General features: G+C 41.3%; 1 protein-coding gene across 1 annotated transcript; it reads right to left on the reverse strand.

Annotated features, from left to right (window-relative positions):
- Positions 1 to 4,817: 4,817 nt before the first annotated feature.
- Positions 4,818 to 6,087, reverse strand: LOC116309438 (nesprin-2-like). Its single transcript, XM_039606644.1, has 3 exons — positions 6,031 to 6,087; positions 5,094 to 5,276; positions 4,818 to 5,015 (listed from the first exon to the last, which is right to left on the reverse strand). The coding sequence occupies exons 1-3, from the start codon at positions 6,085 to 6,087 to the stop codon at positions 4,848 to 4,850; spliced, it is 408 nt and encodes a 135-aa protein (XP_039462578.1). The 3' UTR covers positions 4,818 to 4,847.
- Positions 6,088 to 18,888: the final 12,801 nt, after the last annotated feature.

Consider the following 18,888-nt stretch of genomic DNA (forward strand, 5'->3'; position numbering starts at 1 on the left):
TTTGTTTTTTAAATAAAAATGCTATACCCATGTGTTAATCAAATCTGAATACTGTTAAAACATGCTGTGAAATTCTTTATTTCTAATATTGTAACCTTGTGTCTAAACTGGACATTTCTGAAATTATTCCCTATAAAATGTGGTGGATTTGTCTCTGGGCTTGCCAGAGATTTAAGAAAAGGTTGTTTTATGAACAAACATGGAAGGAAATGTAATTTTGCATTCATTATTGTCCACAATTTGTCATTGTGAAAGAGGATCTCAGCGCTATCCCCTTGCTACACGTTTTTTGTTCTCTCAAGTGATGCAAATGTTAAGACATTTTGTCAGAAAAGCTATGTGCTAAAGTTACTCAATAAATTTGTAACTTGATTTTAGATTTTTTGTCTTATGTTTTAACAAGTGTAACTGCTAATTTTGACCACATTTTTATTTTTATATCAAATTCAAAACACAGTAGATTTGGATATTACAAGAGTTTGCATGTATTTTAAATTTTTGAGTCCTATTAGCTTAAAATGGTTAACATTTTAAAATTAAATATTAATTGCTAAAAGTTGTTTGAGCTAGATTTGTACTTGAAACTCAAAATATCAAGTAGAGAGTAATAAACCAAAAATGTGGATATAACATAAAAACATTTATCATTGGTACTTAAAAATATTTATCTAAAGCTAATAAATAAATTGTGTTTATTTACCTTTTGTTTTTAAGTTTTAGTTACTTAAAACTTTTGATGAAACTGATTACATAAAATGTTTTGAGTTAAATTAACTTCTTGGGTTTTACAGTGTAGTAGGGTGAAATTTACATTTGCAGTAATGATTTATCCACTTCACCTTCATATTCTCCGACCAGGTCAAAATGAACCATTCTGTTTTGACTGTTCCTTCCTTTCTCCCTTCTTCCTTTCCTTCATTTATTCCTAATTTTAACAGTTCAAACACTAAATATGCAACTCTTGGTAACAGGTGACTGATTATATAGAGGGAAAGGGGTTTAACTACTGTTTTTTTACATGACTCAACTACAGTGCACTTTAACAGGCTAAAGAACACAAGTTAAAGTCATGTCTAGCTTCCCCATTAACAGTCACAGCAAAAGCTTTGTTCTCAGAGACCTTATGCACTGTGAGCATTGAGAGCCACCAAGCTCAAATAAGATGGCCTGAATTGCTTCAAAGGTATAACTCATCTGCTTTGGATAATCAATGTTGAGGGCATACACAAGACCAAAGAGGTATGCCAGCACAGTAGAGAGGTCTGGAATGTTATGTTGCACGATGTCCCCTTCCACACAACTGCATGTTCTCGCACAGACATACTGGCATCGTCATCTTGGTGAGGATGGTGAGGATGGCAACAGATGCACCTTTCGACACTGGTTCCAAAATGTCAGTGTCCTGAAGAGAAGTAAAATATGAATTATTGAAAGCTAAGAAAAACTAAAGACAAAATACATTTCTACAGATTTTAACTTAAACCTCCGTACCATGCTGGTCATTTGACTCATGGAGGTTTTAAAAAGAAAAAGCTTATTTTCCTTTTATTAATGACGCATTATCCTTCACCCACCAACCTTGTGATGATTTTTGTACAAAAATATTTTCTGCTATGGAACACCCACTAACAATGCCCAGCTGTTCCTCAGCAAAAAAAAAGCAGCGAGAATTATGACAACTGCAATCCTCACCATAAAATTATCTGGACTGCACTGAGTATTCTTTTAAAACAAATCAAATCAAAATCAAATCACCTTTATTGTCACGTCACATGTGCAGGTACACTGGTACAGTACATGCGAGTGAAATTCTTGTGTGCAAGCTTCACAAGCAACAGAGTTGTGCAAAATACAATAACGTGCAACAAGCAAAATATAAAAATGGTTAATCTAAAAAGTAATAAATATATGTACCATATATAAAGGTATATACATTACTGAATGTGTACTAAATATGTTTTTCTACGTGTGTGTGTGTGTGTGTGTGTGTGTGTGTGTGTGTATATATACATGTTTTACAAATGAAATAGAGTAAACAATAAAATAAGATATATAAAATATAAAATATACAGAGGTAGGTATGTGCAAAACAGTGGCATTAATGTACAGTATGGAGTGCATAATGTTGAAGTTCCAGTAGTGAGGGTGAGGTGTCTATGACGTGTTCAGCAGTCTGATGGCCTGGTGGAAAAAGCTGTCTCTCAGTCTGCTGGTTCGGGACCGGATGCTGCAGAACCTCCTTCCTGATGGAAGTAGTCTGAACAGTTTATGGCTGGGGTGACTGGAGTCCTTGATGATCCTCCCGCTTTCCTCAGGCACCGCTTCCTGTAGATGTCTTGGAGGAGGGAAGCTCACCTCCAATTATCCGTTCAGCACACCGCACTACTCTCTGGAGAGCTTTGCGGTTGTAAGCGGTGGTGTTGCCGTACCAGGTGGTGATGCATCCAGTGAGGATGCTCTCAATGGCACAGCGATAGAAGGTCCTGAGGATGCGGGGGCATCTCATAGGAATTAGTTTTACTTGCATTACTTTTTTGTACTTACTAAGCACTTCAGGAAAACCTCTGTTGCATCTCTGGGGAAATTGGGCAGGCCTCTCAGTGCTGCTGTCTTTCGGTGGGACACAATGTCAGATGTCTAAAGAGTATTGAGTGGAAAACAAGCATTTCAATTAGTATAGTATTGTGGTGTACTTATACACAATGCAAAATCAGAACTCTTATAGTAATTAAAATAAAGCACAGGTCAGACCCAGCAACACGTAAAACTAAAAAAACCCATGTTAACAATTTTCTTTTTACAAATTAAATAAAATACTGCCAAATAAGAACAAAGCAATGACTCATGACATTCATTTTTACTGACATATCCACTGATGTGTTTTGTTTGAAGCCAACATCTTTTTCAGTTTCTGTTAAGAGAAAAGTATACTCTCTTCTAAAAATGTCAGATAAAGGAGCACTTCACTCACCTGTTCATCAAGTTTATCCAGGAGGTCTTCCATCTCCTCACCAAGAGCTCCCTTCTTAGACCGGTACAGTTTCAGCAGGCCAGGCACAAATTTGTCAAGGGATGCATTGAAGGTCCCCAGGATGTCTTTGCTTGTGATCCGATGAAATTTTTCAGATATCTAAACAATACATTCACCAAAATATTGTCATTTATTCAGCACAGAAAATTCCTGAGTAGCTGTGTTGTACAGTCTGCACCATGTTATATGCCTGATTGTGTTATCAACACCAAAACCTACTTCAAAAATCTCTCATGAATACATCTTTTGCACAGGAATAGAAATACCCTCCACAAAACCCAGTATCAATATGAAAATACATATTATGTTCTAAGTTGCACCAAAATCTGTGACCAATCAGATTCTGTGACCTGCCTTAGTATTCTTTCCCTAACCGTCTCAGTCTATAGAAATCCTATTTCTAGCACAAAAAGAAAAAAAACATGCTAAGTCAAAATTATGAGATTGCCTTTCTGTTTCACAATTTCAATTTAGCATGGGGACTCTTTTCTTGTACTGGCAGAAATGGGTGTCCATAGGTATGAAATGTTCAGGGTAGGAATATTAGGACAGATCAAAGAATCTAATGGGTCACAGATTTCAATGTAACACTGGCAAGGGCCTTGAGTGGAGTGGTAGGACATAATAAAGTTTGCCAATGCATTACCCCAGCAAATGCTGTATTACTTCAAAAATAGTCAATCTATTATAAATCACGCCCAATTTAAATAACAATTAAATTATAAATAAATTAGGACACTCTTACACCCTCAGAGGAAAACAGCGCAGGCCATCTCTCCTGGACCTCAGATACCATAGGCTGACACTCCACGACCTCTCTCCGCCTGAGGGAAAATGTCAGCACCTTCCTCTGCTGTATGTTCCTTTGTTTCTTCTTCATTTCATTGACCAGAGCAACTTTTTCCTCTTTAAGAGTAGAATCATCATGGTGTTGTGGATAATCTGGGACATAACTGACCTCTCCACATTAGGGCTTTTTAAGGGTGAAAGGACTGCCGGCTTCATCTCCCCCTTTTCTTTTCCTGTTTACATTTACCTCATTGCAGCCTGCCCGACGAAGCTTTGATCTGTAGTTTCCAAGTTTGTGCTTGATACTTGCTGTCCATCCCTCGTAGCCTGTGATGCTACCTGGCTCCTTCAGGCATGGATACTTGAGAACCAGTGCAGATAGCACTGACTCAAGCTCATCTTTCTCAGGGTACACTCAGAAAAATAAAGGTGCCAGCTCTAACGAAAAGGGGTTCTTTAGACTGATGCCATAGAAGAACCTTTTTTGGTGCCAAAAAGAACCTTTCAAACAATGGTTCTCTGAAGAACCATTTCTTTCAGTGGCTCATTGAAGAACCTTTAAAGGTGCCCCAAAGAACCATCAAGAAATGGTTCTTTAAAGAACCATTTTTAAAAAGCTCCTTCAAATGGTTCTTTAAAAAACCATGTCAAAGAACCTTTTTTGAAATGGTTCTTTAAAGAACCATTTTAAATCTTTCAAAATAAAATGTATCATGAATTGAATAGGAGTAGGGTAAAATAAATACGAGCACAGCATAGACATATATCATTGGTTTATTGCTATTTCGTAATATACCAAAAGCCAAAAAGGCATTTTAACCCTCAGCACAACATCACTACTAATACATGTGACATATTAGTCATTTAAAAAGCAATAATTAAACATTTTTACTATACTATAAATAAATATATATATGAATATATCTATAGATAACACAGCCTTACCTTATGTAAGGTAAGTTTCATGTTGGACTCATGGTCCTTTATTAGTCCAGTTTAGGACAATGTCTCTGACGTATGTATCATATCAAATATATGTCATATCAAAACAAGCCCACACCTGCAGTTGTTTCAGTTTTTCACAGGTGTTTCCTGTCAGCTGGTCAACCTCACTCAGGTGGACATCCATATCAGCCAACCAAACGACAAGCTCCTCCCTTTGTGCTTCAAATCCCTCCCACTCTGAGACAAGGAGCTGAGAGAGAGAAAACAAGGGTCAATTATAAAGAAGAGAGAAAAGTGAAACCCTCCTCAGAAGGTCTGACTCGCATACCTGCAGTCGACCTGTGATGGACTCCAGTTTGGCGTTCACGTCATCCCAGCGGCGGCCGCACTCCCTCGCTGTTGCCAGCAGCCGAGTCTGCAGGGTGCCCTGGAAGAGCAGAGTTAATGTTCGACTCCTCCTGGTCAGGCTGTCCAGCTGGATGAGCCGAGGTCCCACCTCTCGCCGCCGCCTCTGAACACACAAGCACAAATTGCATGTGAAGCAGGAGGTGCAGATTTTTTTGCTATTCTTTTCTAAATCCAGACTTGATTAGGTGGAGGTATTTGGAAAACTTTTTTGGCCAGTGCATGACTGTTGTCTCACAGAAAGTCAAATCAAATGTATGCGATACACAATTAATTCACAAGAACACATTATGAAAAACAAGTCCAGTTCTTCCCTGATTTCAACTGAATTCTGCATCAAAACAGGGTAAAACGAGTGTTTGCAGCAAATGTGAGCACAAAGCCTCACTTTGTACAAGCCTGCTATTAAAGTTCTCCTCTATGCAGACGACTTTCCTGTTTTCAAGGCACAACTTGGATCTGCTGTACAAATCTTATGGATACACACTAAATGAAACAGTAGTGTGCATGACTCCAGATTCTGATCCCTCGTCCTAATATGGTCCCAAAAGGCTCACAAAAACCAACATAGCAATAGAAATAAAGCAAATGTTGAGGCTTCAAAATACAAAGTCCATAAACCAATGGCTGACATGGGTTTTATCATAAGGGTGATAAATATACAACATATGTTTTTAAGACTAAAAGTATAATACAGATTTTAGTCTGAGAGATTTGATGTTCATTTACCTGCAGATGCACTATACGTGCCTGCTCTGTGGTTTTCCACAACGTTTTGCAAATCACTATTTAATACAGGAAGTAGGTGAACTAAAACAAGTCATCTTTCTTTGTGAGAGGACAATATTAATGAAACAAACCTCAATGAGATCATAGAGATCCCCAAAGATGCTCCTGCTGCTTTTCTTCCTCCTCATCCTAAGCTTCCTTCTCCTTGTCCTCGACTTCCATCAAATTGTTTTTCTCCCTCCTCTTCCTCATTTTGTTGGAGCTGTGAAAAGAATTAGTGTGAATCTGAATTAATTTGTGGAAGCAAGAAAAATCTACAGCTTTTTGGTCAGAGGTGGTCTTGTGATTTAAGCCGGGTAGAGTAGATTTATGTGTTGATGCTACCTGCTTCAGCTCTATGACTGGCTGCTGAGTGATATTTACACCCTGGCTGGATTACAAACTTTAACCACGTGCTGAATTTCGGCCCAGTGTTGATACGTCTTGTTAGTATAATGACCTCTTCTTGGCTTAATGTACGATGGTGGATAAATGAAATGTACAAAGAAAATTTAACTAGATTACAAAAAGGACTTATATCTTGGTAACATCAAATGACCGGAGCATAATTTGTCAACTAGTCTGAAAATAAGTTACACAGGAACAGTCAAAGACACACCTTCTCATGTGTCACATTTCTATTCATTCAAAACACTTATGCACAGCTGTGTTTTATACAGCTCTTACAGAATGCAAAGTACAGGCTGATGTGAGTATTTAATGTACGGCTCAGATCTACTGAATTTCTGAGTTTCTAGAGCAGACACAGAGCTCACGTCACAACAGGCTTCAGGCGCCATTTTAGTGACTTTAACAATATTATAAATTTTAATATCGGTCTAGTGACATTAGGTTATGTACACAGCACGCAATAGGACCACATATTTTAGAAGCCAAAGGTTTAAAATAGTTGGGAGCACCTTCACTTAATTATAACAGTGGTTTTGTTAGGAAAACAGTTCTGTATACACTCAAAAAAATGAACTCAGCCTATCTCTGCTTTTACTAAAGTAGATTTTGTTGTTTGTTCTTAATAAACTCGATTTTGCAAAAATTCTTAAAGTGTTTGTGCAAATTTAATGAAATGTTGTTACTTTTTGTTGTTACACAAAGTCATTGAACTGTGTCAACGTAACATTGTTGAGTAAATTCACAGGTTTGTCCCTCTGCACATACTGCTGCGTGCAGAGCCCGCCTAAGTAAGGGCCAATGCGCATGCGCACCACCCTCTTTCTCAAGCTTGCTTTTTCTTCGCCATGTGGCCTGGTTCAGCCGCATTTTTGTCCAAAAATCAGGTAAGAAGTCATTTTTCTTGTAAAGCCCGTCTACATATATATGTTCACATGTCAGTTAATGTCGCAAGTGCTACTAAGAAAAGAGTACAGGCAGGGTTTTGCCCGGTAAAGGTTTGCTAACGTGGACTTGCTGCACGTGAGTTTCCAAATGATTTTGGAGGGACTCCATTGCAATAGCAAAGCTCTGTTTTCAGCCCAAATGTAGTGTAGCGCTAGCGTCGGTATGCGTCGATGCGCGTCGGTACAGGCAGCGCATTCGGTCCGGCACGCACTTTCGCGCGAGTTTATACTCGGACGCCTGACTGCGCTTGCACTTTAGCCAACAACAGTGGAGAAGCGCTCCTCGCTAGCAGACAGGTTAGGGTGTATTTTCTGTCTAATATTTCAGCTTACGTTTTGATGTAGCTTGCAGAAAGCATTTAGTAAGCTGGTGTAAGATGAACTGCATTAATGTTGTACAATGTCCATGGGATTTCTCACTCGACTTTTAATGTCAGATTACACACACATTTACACAATATGCAGTGGTGATGATGTAGATCAATAAATTCATTGTTGTAGCATACAATATTAAAAATAAAACTGATTAATATGAAACATTAACAATGTGCAAATTATTTAGTTTTTTTTCAGGGACAGTGTAATGAAAATGTCTTTTGTGCTTCTCCCCAGATACGTTGATGTGGCAGTGCAAATTGTGCAAAAAAAGTGGTGTCATCACGAGCTCTGTTATTAAAACACTACAGGTTAGTTCATAGTAGACAGCAGTATCCATGTGCCTATTCTGATTGTGTCTGTGTTTTCAAAACATGGAATGCTCTACATAGCCACTTAAGCAGATCACATACCCAAAGAACTCTAGACAAGTCTGTGAGTTTGGCAACATTTAACTGCCATTTGTGTTCCTGCTGCAACATAGCTTCAGAGCAGGAGTATTTTTCTCACATTAACAACCATCTAAAATGTAACGAGACTGTGCATTGCATGTTTGAGGTTGTTCTTTCAAAACAAATATCTATGGTACATTCAAGTCTCATCGAAATAGGAAACACAATCCTTATACCTTAAAAGACTTTAAAATCGGTATTGCTAACACTATTGTAGGCCAAACATCAGCTGATGACAGTACAGACACTATTGTAGAAGAGGACATAAGTGCAAATATTGATCACGATACAACTACAAGTGAGACTGAAGATTTGGCAAATGTAATAGAACTTAATTTTGCATCTCTTTTACTTAAGTTGGAAAACTATTTTCATGTTCCCAGCATAGCAATTGACGAGTTGCTTTCAGAATTGCACTACCTGATAAGCTGTGCATCAGTGCCTTTGACAAATCAAGTAATTGTAGACATACTCAAGAATCATAACCTTTGTCTAGACCAGCCTGTTATTGAAGAACTGACAAAGGCAGTTTCTTTTAACCCTTTGTTAAAAGCCATAGAAAAGGACAGCACACTTGCCACTGCCTTCAAACGCAGACAGTATTACAGAAAACATTTTGAAGTAATTGATCCAATTGAATACATTCTCGACTCCCAAAGCAAGAGGACCTTTCAGTATATTCCTATTCTAAAATCATTACAGCAGATATTTAAACAAGAAAACATACTGAACAAATTTGTCACTAGCCACAATCAGAATCCTTTTGTAAATAAGGAAAAGTATACATCATATAAAGATGGTCTACATTTTCAAAATAATGAGTTTTTCTCAGGCGGTGAACTAAGAATCTCTATTTGTCTTTATGTTGATGATTTTGAAATTTGCAATCCATTGGGGACATCACGGAAAAAGCATAAACTTTGCTCAGTTTACTGGATTTTAGGTAACTTGCCACCAGGTAGTCATTCATCCCTCTCTTCTATTTATTTGGCTCTCTTGTGCAAAAGTGAGGACCTTAGGACCTTTGGCTATCCAAAAATATTTGAGCCACTTTTGCAAGACCTTGTCATTTTAGAGCAGCAGGGAGTGTTCATTGACAATTTAGGGGTCAACTTTAAAGGCACTGTCCAATATGTAGTGGCAGACAGCCTCGGAGCTCATGGATTGGCGGTTTTGTGGAAAGTTTTTCTGGAGATTACTTTTGCAGGTTTTGTACTGCTACACGCTCAGAGATTGAATCAAAAGCTACAAATAGTGACTTTTCTCTGAGAACTGAGGAGCTCCATCGTGTACACATAGCAACTGCACGTGAGACAGGGGTAGCTTGTTGTGGTGTGAAAAGCTCGTGTGTCTTGGCAGACAGTCTGTCTTTCTTCAAGGTCACTGCAGGATTCCCCTGATCTTGCACATGACCTTTTGAAGGTATTGTGCCTTTTGAGATAGCTGAGTGCCTTGAATACTAATAGGCAAGAAGTACATCACTTTTGAAAATCTAAATAGACTTGTTCAGTCATTTCCCTACAAAGGAGGGATCAGACTAATCGCCCTCAGAAATTGCCTCACAATTTTCTTAGTAAAAAACTGTTGGTGGCAATGCACATGAAAATTGGTGTTTACTAAGACTTCTGCCACTTATTATTGGACAACACATACCTGAAAACGAACCAGCTTGGGAACTTCTACTAGATTTGCAGGATATTGTTGAGCTTGTTGTGTGTCCTGTTCATAACAGTGACTCAGTTGCATACCTGGAGAGTAAGATTTTAGACCACCATCAAAGGTACAAAGAAGTATGCCCAGATAGAAGACCATTGCCAAAACATCACTTTCTGGCTCATTATCCCTCAATAATTCGCCATTTTGGTCCACTTGCCTTATTATGGACAATCAGATTCGAGGCAAAGCACATTTTTTAAAAAGTTGCTAGACACACAAACTGCTTCAAAAACATAACCCTGTCTTTGTCAACCAAACACCAGCTCATGATTGGCCATTACATGCATTCATCAGGCTGTAGCAAAGCCACTTTTGAGGTTTCACGAGTCTCGGCAGTCCCAGTAGAACTTCTCAAACGTGAAATTGCACATTGTCTTGCTGAAAAGTACCCTGACACAGCTGTAGTTAGCCTTGCCCAGAGTGTGTCTGTTGCGGGCATCTACTACAGGAAGGGCATGTTAATAGTACATGGATCACTGGGGGTCTGCCAGAGTTTGCTGAAATCCTGCAGATGTGTATTTTGGCAGATTCGTTGGTGTTTATAGTAAAAAACTGAGCTCGTGGTACACTGAACACTATAGATCCTTCAAAATTGACCCATCTCCAAAGGAAATTTCTCTTGTTGCACATGAGGATCTGGTGGATTGTTATCCACTTTGTGACTACCAAGTCGGAGCTTCTCGCATGGTTACATTAAAGAGATACATACACTGTTCAGGTAATTTTAATGTCCATGTTGCCGATTTAATTTTTGTGCTGTATAGCAGTTCTTCTCAAAGTTTGGTTCTTAAAAATAGTTGGACCAGAACTTAAATCTACTCGGATATGTTTCAAGCCTTGTAAAAATACTAGAAAAAAAATTGTGCTGCAAAATTCTGAATACCACTAAAAACATACCTGCTTCACCATTGTAACATGTACTGAAGTTTGGGAACCACCTGCTCATGTTCTTGCACTTATTTTTTAGAGTAACAGTTGGAGATTGGGACATCAGAAATGACAGCCCCAACAAAGCTTCTGATAATCCTGGGGGAGAACAACGCACTCAAGTTAACCCTTCCTTTGGGGATACCAAAGAATGTTAACGAGCTCAAAGCGGAGATTGAAAATCAGTGCGGAGTTTCTGAACAGTTCAGATTGCAGTACATGGACACAGATTTTAATCAGTTCCTTAACCTGACATCCACATTTGATCTAAAAGACATGGACAAAATAAAAGTGATTAAAACAGGTGTACCAGAAACATCCACTGGTAGTAATGAAAGCAGTGTGTCCTCATTTAACTTGGGTAGCCCCTGCTCTGGCCACAACCCTGATTGTGACACAGATATACTGTCATCGCCAGAATCCAGGTCATCAAGCTCCTCGAGCTCAGCAAACTCCACGCTGCGATCAGAAGCCTGGCCACTGGACTTTCGCATACCTGAGTTTAGCTTCGATGTAGAGCTGTGTTGTGGAAGTTTTCCACTTAAATAAAGCCTGCAGATGAGCGGTGAGCGGTAGCTAATATTCTTTAATCAAAACACACAGAACAGAAAACCAAGCTTGATGGAGAGCCTGCATGACCACGGGGCAGGGTCAGCAGAGTCTCACTGAGAGTAGTGTGGCTCTCAGTTAAATACCTTCTCCAGGAACAAAAGGCAGTACACAGCTGTTTCACACCTTAAGGTTCACACTCCCTTGCTACCTCCCAGAGTCCTCGAAGAGACAAAAGACTCTCCCTCCTGTGGAGTTGTCTGCTTCCCCCAACTTCCTAAATAGACCCCCACCATTTGTCTTACAGTATGAGTGTCAGACATGTTAAAATCACCAAGGCATTACAATAACGTGATTAATACATAAGTGAAAGAAATTCCTTTACAATCCCACCCTTTGATTCTTAAATCAAGAATCACATTAATACCAGAATTTCTTTCCTGACATTCTGTAATCACATCAACATTATTGTACACTTAAAGGAGTTTCACACTGTGTATCCTCACTTCACTGTTCTCTCATCACCCTTTGTTCATCTTTAATCCTCCCCACAATCTAAGCTCTCATATGCAAATGGCAACAACAATGATACAGAGGAAAGGTCTTCTCCAGAGTGTCAAAGTACTTTGCATGGCAAAGTGAAACAGCATTAGGTGGTTATATGGTCATGGCTCCTGGTGTCTGGGCTGTTTACAGAGTCATAATTCCAACGCTGGTCTCCCTCTGCGCTGTCACTTTTGGAGCTTGGCATGCTCTCTCCATCCCTCGATTTCCGTTCCAACGCGGTTGTAGATTTAAGGCAGAGCACGTCGTACACCTTAGTTGTCTTCCTCAACGTCAACGTAGAAATCTCTTTCATTTTATTTAAGATTTTGCTGTTCAAAATCTTCTCGTGACAATCCTTTGGAAGCCCAGTGGTGCAGCCCACTGTCGTTTGTCTGCTGTCCTGCAGATGGTCCCTGCTTCTCACTGGTCCTCTTGAAGCGTTCTCTCCTGGTCGTGGTCTGTATTTGCGTCAATCCTTCCATATCCCTCATGTCACGGTCACTGCAATTTAAAATGAAAGCTTCCACGGAAAACCCTCTTTTGCCCTATGTCAGCTTATCACAATTAGACATGCACAATGAAGTTGTGCATTGTCTGTTAAAAATTCCCAGGGATTCTCCCCTGGAGTAGCTTCACTCCAGGCCCTGTTGTATGCACACTTTCTCACGTTGACCTCTGCACTGTAAACAATACAAGGTCATGAATAACACACCGCTGGTAAATTCAAAGACACAGAAAATGGCAATTAAAAGGTTAAGTCAGCACGGCCAAAAGGTCATGCAACCTGTTGCTGTCATCTTTCTGCTCCTGTAAAAAGAAACATACATACATCCACCCTTTTGTCAGGTCGAGGTGGAGGTGCAATCTTGCATACTGGTGTCAAGTCAGTCAAGCTTTGTCAGTCCAGTCAGTCCCCATTTTTTATTTGCTGACAGTAGAACCTCGTGACGCAATAAGTTTCTACTGCCAGCAATGACGTCATTTCAAAAAAGAAAGAAAATTTAGACTGGATTACCTCGCTGAATCCTTTTTGGCAGGGACTTGTTTTCTGATTGTCCCAAATAAGTGGCTTTCTCCCGAGCCCATTTTAATTTTTTGGAGAAGCTCACTTGCGATTGTTCAACATGTTGTGTAGCGCTTTCGATCCCGATCTTGCAGGCCTGCTTCAAAAAGAGGAAATTGCCAAACAAAAATCTCAGTGCACTGTTAAAAATCAAAAAATATGAAGGCCTCTTTTTAGGAGTTGTCTAAGCATGCTCTCTCAGAATTACAGATCAAAACAAAACTAATTGGCAGTTTCAAAGTGTTACCAAAGGAAAACGCTAAATCCCCAAAACTTTCATCCACCAGTCACACCTCACACAACAATATTCTATTAGATAATGAGTTTTGTTTTCCCCCATGTAACCAGATGTGTGTCATGATAAGACCTCCCCCACACATCAGAAACAAGAAACTCAATAATCTATTAGTCTCCACTCATCTGACCCCCCTGCATCATTCTGTTCACCCCTGCAATAATTCAGTCATCCTTCCCCAAAATAACACTAGTTCACTAGTCTATGTATCACTTTTTAACCCACTAAGTGAACCGGACGAGATGATGGTAACAGCAATGCATGCTTAAAATGCTATTTGGTCTTCATGAGCTTCATTGCATGTGTGTTTGTGTTAGTAGGATTAATGCATTTTTCTGTTTGTGTAATTTTGTGTATCTCTCCTCTTTGCGGTGCTCCAGACACTTTTCAATTCTCCACGCAAGGCAGTCGTTTTTCTTCCCAGTTTCCTAAACCCAAATTTCATTTCCCACACTAAAACAGCCATGTTCTCCCCTGCTCCTTCCACTGTGGTCTCATCTCATCTCTCCCCCTTGCAGCAGTCCAGTGAGAGTCAGTTGTCTTTCAGCTTTGTCCTGTCTTTTCCACTGTCTCATCTTGCCATTTTGCTCCAAAAGTGGCAAATGTCCAACTCAGACAGTCTTTTCAAAGTCCATTCACACACACACAGTGAAGTTGCAGCTCGTTGAAATGCACATCCATCCATCCAGTCATGATGATGCCATTTTTCTCCTTGCTGTCGCTGTCTTGCACAGCTGCTGCTGCAACTTTTCTTCACTGCTCAGGACACTGCTGTGAGCTCCTGATATCCATCTCGTTGTTCTGGAACTGCATTTCTTGTCTTCAGGGAGAGATTCTTGGAGCTTGTGTTCTCATGGTGACAAACACATGGAAGTTAAGCTGTAAAACCATTCAGCCAAAACTTGGCTCGAGTGTTTCTAAATGATGTTAACCTATAATTTCTTCCGACTGCTGCATGTGAAAAATTGATCCGGGTCTGCTCTTCACCTGCAAGATACACACTGAGACATTTTGATCATTCTTATCACTGCTTAAAACAACACGTCTCCCCTCTCTGGTTCTGAACTCTCCTTTCTTAAAAACCCAGAAAGATTGTAGTTGTTCTACGTTAAAAACCACCAAACCCTCTTCCTATTTTTATTGCTTATTTTTATCAACAATTTTGCTAAAAAAGAAATTTTTGTGTGTCCACACTAGGGGAGCTGGTAGCCTGCAGTATCACCCTCTCCTGCTAGTTGGAAACAATTTTTACACACATGTCTACACTCCTCTCTTTTTTTTTCCCTTTTTTCCTGTTCCCCATTTTCAACATTTTGAACCCCATTTTTCGCTGTTTTTACACACACATCAACTTTTCCCACACAACACCTCTCTTTCATCTCACACCACACATTTACTCAGTTCTTATCATACAGTCAGTTATTGAGTTTTGTCTCTGGCCGCCTGGTGGAAGGCCTGCCGCTTTACTGGATCCAGTTTCCCATTACTACACGAGGCGTCCCCCGTGAGGTTCCTTGCCTTCTACGGACCAAGGAACGAACACCGCCACCCCCAGTCTCCTTTGAAGAAGTTAGGATCTTTTAGAAGACGCTAGGGATGTCACTCCGTGATTCTACACGAAGACTCCCTCGGAGCTCTTGCCCTGGAAGGTCGTAACACACCTTCTTGGGCTCCCCGAAGGCTGCAACACGCTCACTTCTTGCCAGACACAAAACTCTCGTGACTTGTTACAAGTTAGCTATCACTCACCCATCTGCAGGAGTCCCCTCAAAGTCGATGGTCTCGGTGGTGACTGAAACACACGGCTCCGTGACTCCTCCGTTTCCTTTGCTTCAACAGCTGGTAGGACAAAGGTACCTTTTCCCTCAGGGGTGATCAGCCCGTCCACGGAACCGTTGTTCAGCGACCACACGGACCACCCTGCTCACAGCGCCATTCTGTTGTGGAAGTTTTCCACTTAAATAAAACCTGCAGATGAGCGGTGAGTGGTAGCTAACATTCTTTAATCAAAACACACAGAACAGAAAACCAAGCTTGATGGAGAGCCTGCATGACCACGGGGCAGGGTCAGCAGAGTCTCACTGAGAGTAGTGTGGCTCTCAGTTAAATACCTTCTCCAGGAACAAAAGGCAGTACACAGCTGTTTCACACCTTAAGGTTCACACTCCCTTGCTACCTCCCAGAGTCCTCGAAGAGACAAAAGACTCTCCCTCCTGTGGAGTTGTCTGCTTCCCCCAACTTCCTAAATAGACCCCCACCATTTGTCTTACAGTATGAGTGTCAGACATGTTAAAATCACCAAGGCATTACAATAACGTGATTAATACATAAGTGAAAGAAATTCCATTACAGCTGCAATTGACAAAAGGCAACCAGGAATTCCAAGCCAATGGAACACTTTTAACCCTAAAACCAAAGCTCAAGTCTGACATTTTAGAGAGCTTGTCTTCAGAAATTATGAAGTACAAAGCTTACCCTTCAGACAGCAATCTTAGTGATGTTTCCCAAACTTTGGTTGTAAAGCATCCATGCTTGAAAGAGAAGGGTTCAGAAACTGGATTTTCTGCATGGAAGATCAGTTTGAAGTATAAAATGCCAAACTATCGTGGAAAACTGAAGAACTTAGGGTGTAGTGAGTTGGTCATCAATTCTCTCAAAAGAAGAGGGAACAGTAATGTGCATCCCAACCAAGTCAAGAAACCCAGGAGAGCGGAGGTGAATTTCTGCCCTGATTATCCAGCTGGAGAAACCCGAGAGAGTCAGGAAGAAGAAAGGTTGGTGCTGCTTTCAGAGTTCAAGAAGAAGAACAACGATGAAACCATCAAAGCAAAAATGGCCCAAACCTTTCCTCACCGGAGGCAAGAAATTCTTCAGGACATGCCCTTCGTAGCTGACTTTAAAAGCCGATGGCCAGCTCTTTTTTCTCCACGTGAGGTAACTGAATCAGTTGATCTGCAAATGCACTCCACATGCAATATTTTAAACCCATCATGCTAAACATTTGTTTATTTTACAGATAAATGCTGAATTCCAGCGCATCACTACGGTCCCGCTAACATCCACATTTATGGCACAGCTGGACAACAACACAACCAAACTGACCAAAGTCTTCAGAAACAAGGGAGGAACATCTGGATGCAAGATCACAGAAATCATGGCTGCAATTGATGAGGTTTGGAATTAATTTTTTTGAATGCTTCATTCCCTCTTTTAATACATATGATTTTGTTGTCTCCTTCTATTGTAAGGTAAAGTTTAATGTTGGTATTATGGGATTGTTTATTCTTTGTCCTTTTCATGATAGTGTTGTCACAGTAATAAAGTTTTAAGTTGATTTGGATACTTCATAAAAAGCTGTTTTACAGGACCGTAGCGTTTCCAAAACGGGATTTGCCGCGGCTCCCTGGGGAGAATTTTGGCATTTACAGTAGAAAAGCTGAAGCTAGAATAAACTGCCATCAGGCACCTTTCAAACCAAGACGGGATAAAGGGAGGTCTCTGAGCGCCCCCCCCCCCGCATGTGACGTACAGGGTCACGCATTCAGCGTCAATTGCAGCGACCATGGTAAACAGACAGTAGTTTTAGCTTGGAGCTCACCTGTTGTCTCTCCCGCTCCACGCTCCGCTCTGCGAGTGTTTTTACCACTCAATTGAACCGCTGGCTGTCTCTCACTGTCCCTAAACAGACGAGCGATCTGTCTTCTTAACGGCCAAAAGAACGTAGTATCACTGCGTCCGTCCAGTTGATCATAAACAAGCTGAGCAGCCCATGGTCTGCCTGTGTTATTTACTTCTGCTGTCAACCGAGGCAGCGCTGCTCTGGCTCCACTACGGGGGACTTCCCTCTGTGACAAGAACGCTTGATGTGCGTTCAGCGAACAAAGGTGAGGGACTCAAGCGGCAATATTACTACGAGGCAAAACGTATCAGAATCGAGTTTTATCACTTTTCACCTTTGCGCCTTGCCGCATTTACGCGGCTCACAGATTCGGATTTATCACTCTGTAATGATGCGATGGTCTGTCTTATAAAATCAGTTCAAAAGTAAAGCTATTGCACCAACATGCTTTACCTTACAAACAGTTTTGAATCTGGTACTTGTTGGTGTTGTCTGTAATATTCAGATTGTGGTCCTGGATGTCCTCTGCTGTTGGTTGTTTTGTGCCAGGATCACACCGTGCGTTTTTTCGGTCGTCGCACACGGCTGCCCATGCCACACTCTTACGGTGCGCACACACCGAACGCGATAGAGGCGGCCAGAGCGTCAGGTTCACATGTAAAGTCAATGGAAAGAGCGCGATGACACGCGATTGCGCATCCGGCGAAAATGCGGAGGCAGATTTGCGTCGGGAAAACGCCAACACCCGTGAAACACGCGTCAGTGTACCGCGTGGGGCGCGTGTGACTCGCGAAAGAAAACCATGCGCGTCAGATTGTGTGTTGCATTTTGTGCACACGCTCGAGTTGGAAAATATGAACTCCGGTGTCAAATCACGCCCCGACAACCAATCAGGAGGCCGGTGACGTGGCCCTGACCTAGGTCAAAAGGGCAGACCCAGCCAGAGCCCGTCATACGCCAATCAATATGGAGGAAAAGCTTATCAATGCCGTGGCCAACCATCCCGAGCTATATGATGCCAGCAGCTACTTTTGAGACAGGAATAAAAAGGACCTAGCTTGGAGGCACATAAGTGAGGAGATCGGGCAACCTGGTAAGTTCATTCATTCTCCTTTGTAATTGTCATACTGACCCGATGAAGCCGCGCAAAACCTAGCAAGCCCGCCGACATCCCGCTATTTCCCCACTGATGTACAAATACCTTTCCGTTAACAAGATAATGTGTTTATGCAGAGGACATGTGCAGGAAAAAGTGGAAGAGCCTCAGGGACACCTATAATAAGGAGAAGAGGACGGAGAAGGAGAAGAGGAGCGGGTCTGCAGCAGGATGGGGGAGGAGATGGAAGTTCTTCACGGTCATGGGGTTCCTGGACCCTTTCCTCACCCCGCGGGAGACCAGCGGTAATATGGTGCGGACCGTGGAGAACTCCCCCCCCAAGGACCAGGGACAGCCTGGAGAGGCAGCAGGGGAGTGTCAGGCAGAAGGTATGTTAACAATGAATTAATGTAGGCAGTAAATTTACGCGTGTCGTCATATAGGAATACAGTTTTGTTTACTAACAAACAGCACACAGTGGTCCAGCTGTCCAGCTGTCCATCTGTTGCTGCCTCGCCTTTCCGCAGATTTCTCGTCATTGCACCGGACAGCTATCAACAATGCGCATTGCATTCTGCAGCCCAATTGACAAATCCCCTCCGTGTCGTGTCTCCTGCGCTTGCCAAACCTAGCATGTTTGGTTGTGATAACCATCACGTCCAACAGGAAAATGAGCACAAAAACAAGCATAAACTATGACCCTCATTCGGAAATGCACACCTGCACCATGAGGGGAAAAGGCGCACGAACATGGCGCACAGACGGAGGAAAAGCGCGCCATAACAATACGTTCACGTGTAAAATCGGTTTGCACTTTGAGAATCAACTTGTGTGAACTGCGACTACTGTCCATGTGCTACAATACATGAGAAACCACTGCAAATAATCCCTCTCTGACTATTGGTTTCAACCTGGTAACATGTAATATTGTCCTGAAAGAGACAACTGATGATGCAG

The sequence above is a fragment of the Oreochromis aureus genome, linkage group 23, assembly GCF_013358895.1.
Source record: "Oreochromis aureus strain Israel breed Guangdong linkage group 23, ZZ_aureus, whole genome shotgun sequence".
Classification (NCBI taxonomy): Eukaryota; Metazoa; Chordata; class Actinopteri; order Cichliformes; family Cichlidae; genus Oreochromis; species Oreochromis aureus.

Coding starts and splice junctions, on each gene's coding strand:
- LOC116309438 (XM_039606644.1), bottom strand. CDS start 6,087: ATGAGGAGGAAGAAAAGCAGCAGGAGCATCTTTGGGGATCTCTATGAT. Junction 5,277..6,030: donor ATCTCTATGATCTCATTGAG/GTTTGTTTCATT, acceptor TTGTGTGTTCAG/AGGCGGCGGCGAGAGGTGGG. Junction 5,016..5,093: donor CCATCACAGGTCGACTGCAG/GTATGCGAGTCA, acceptor TCTCTCTCTCAG/CTCCTTGTCTCAGAGTGGGA.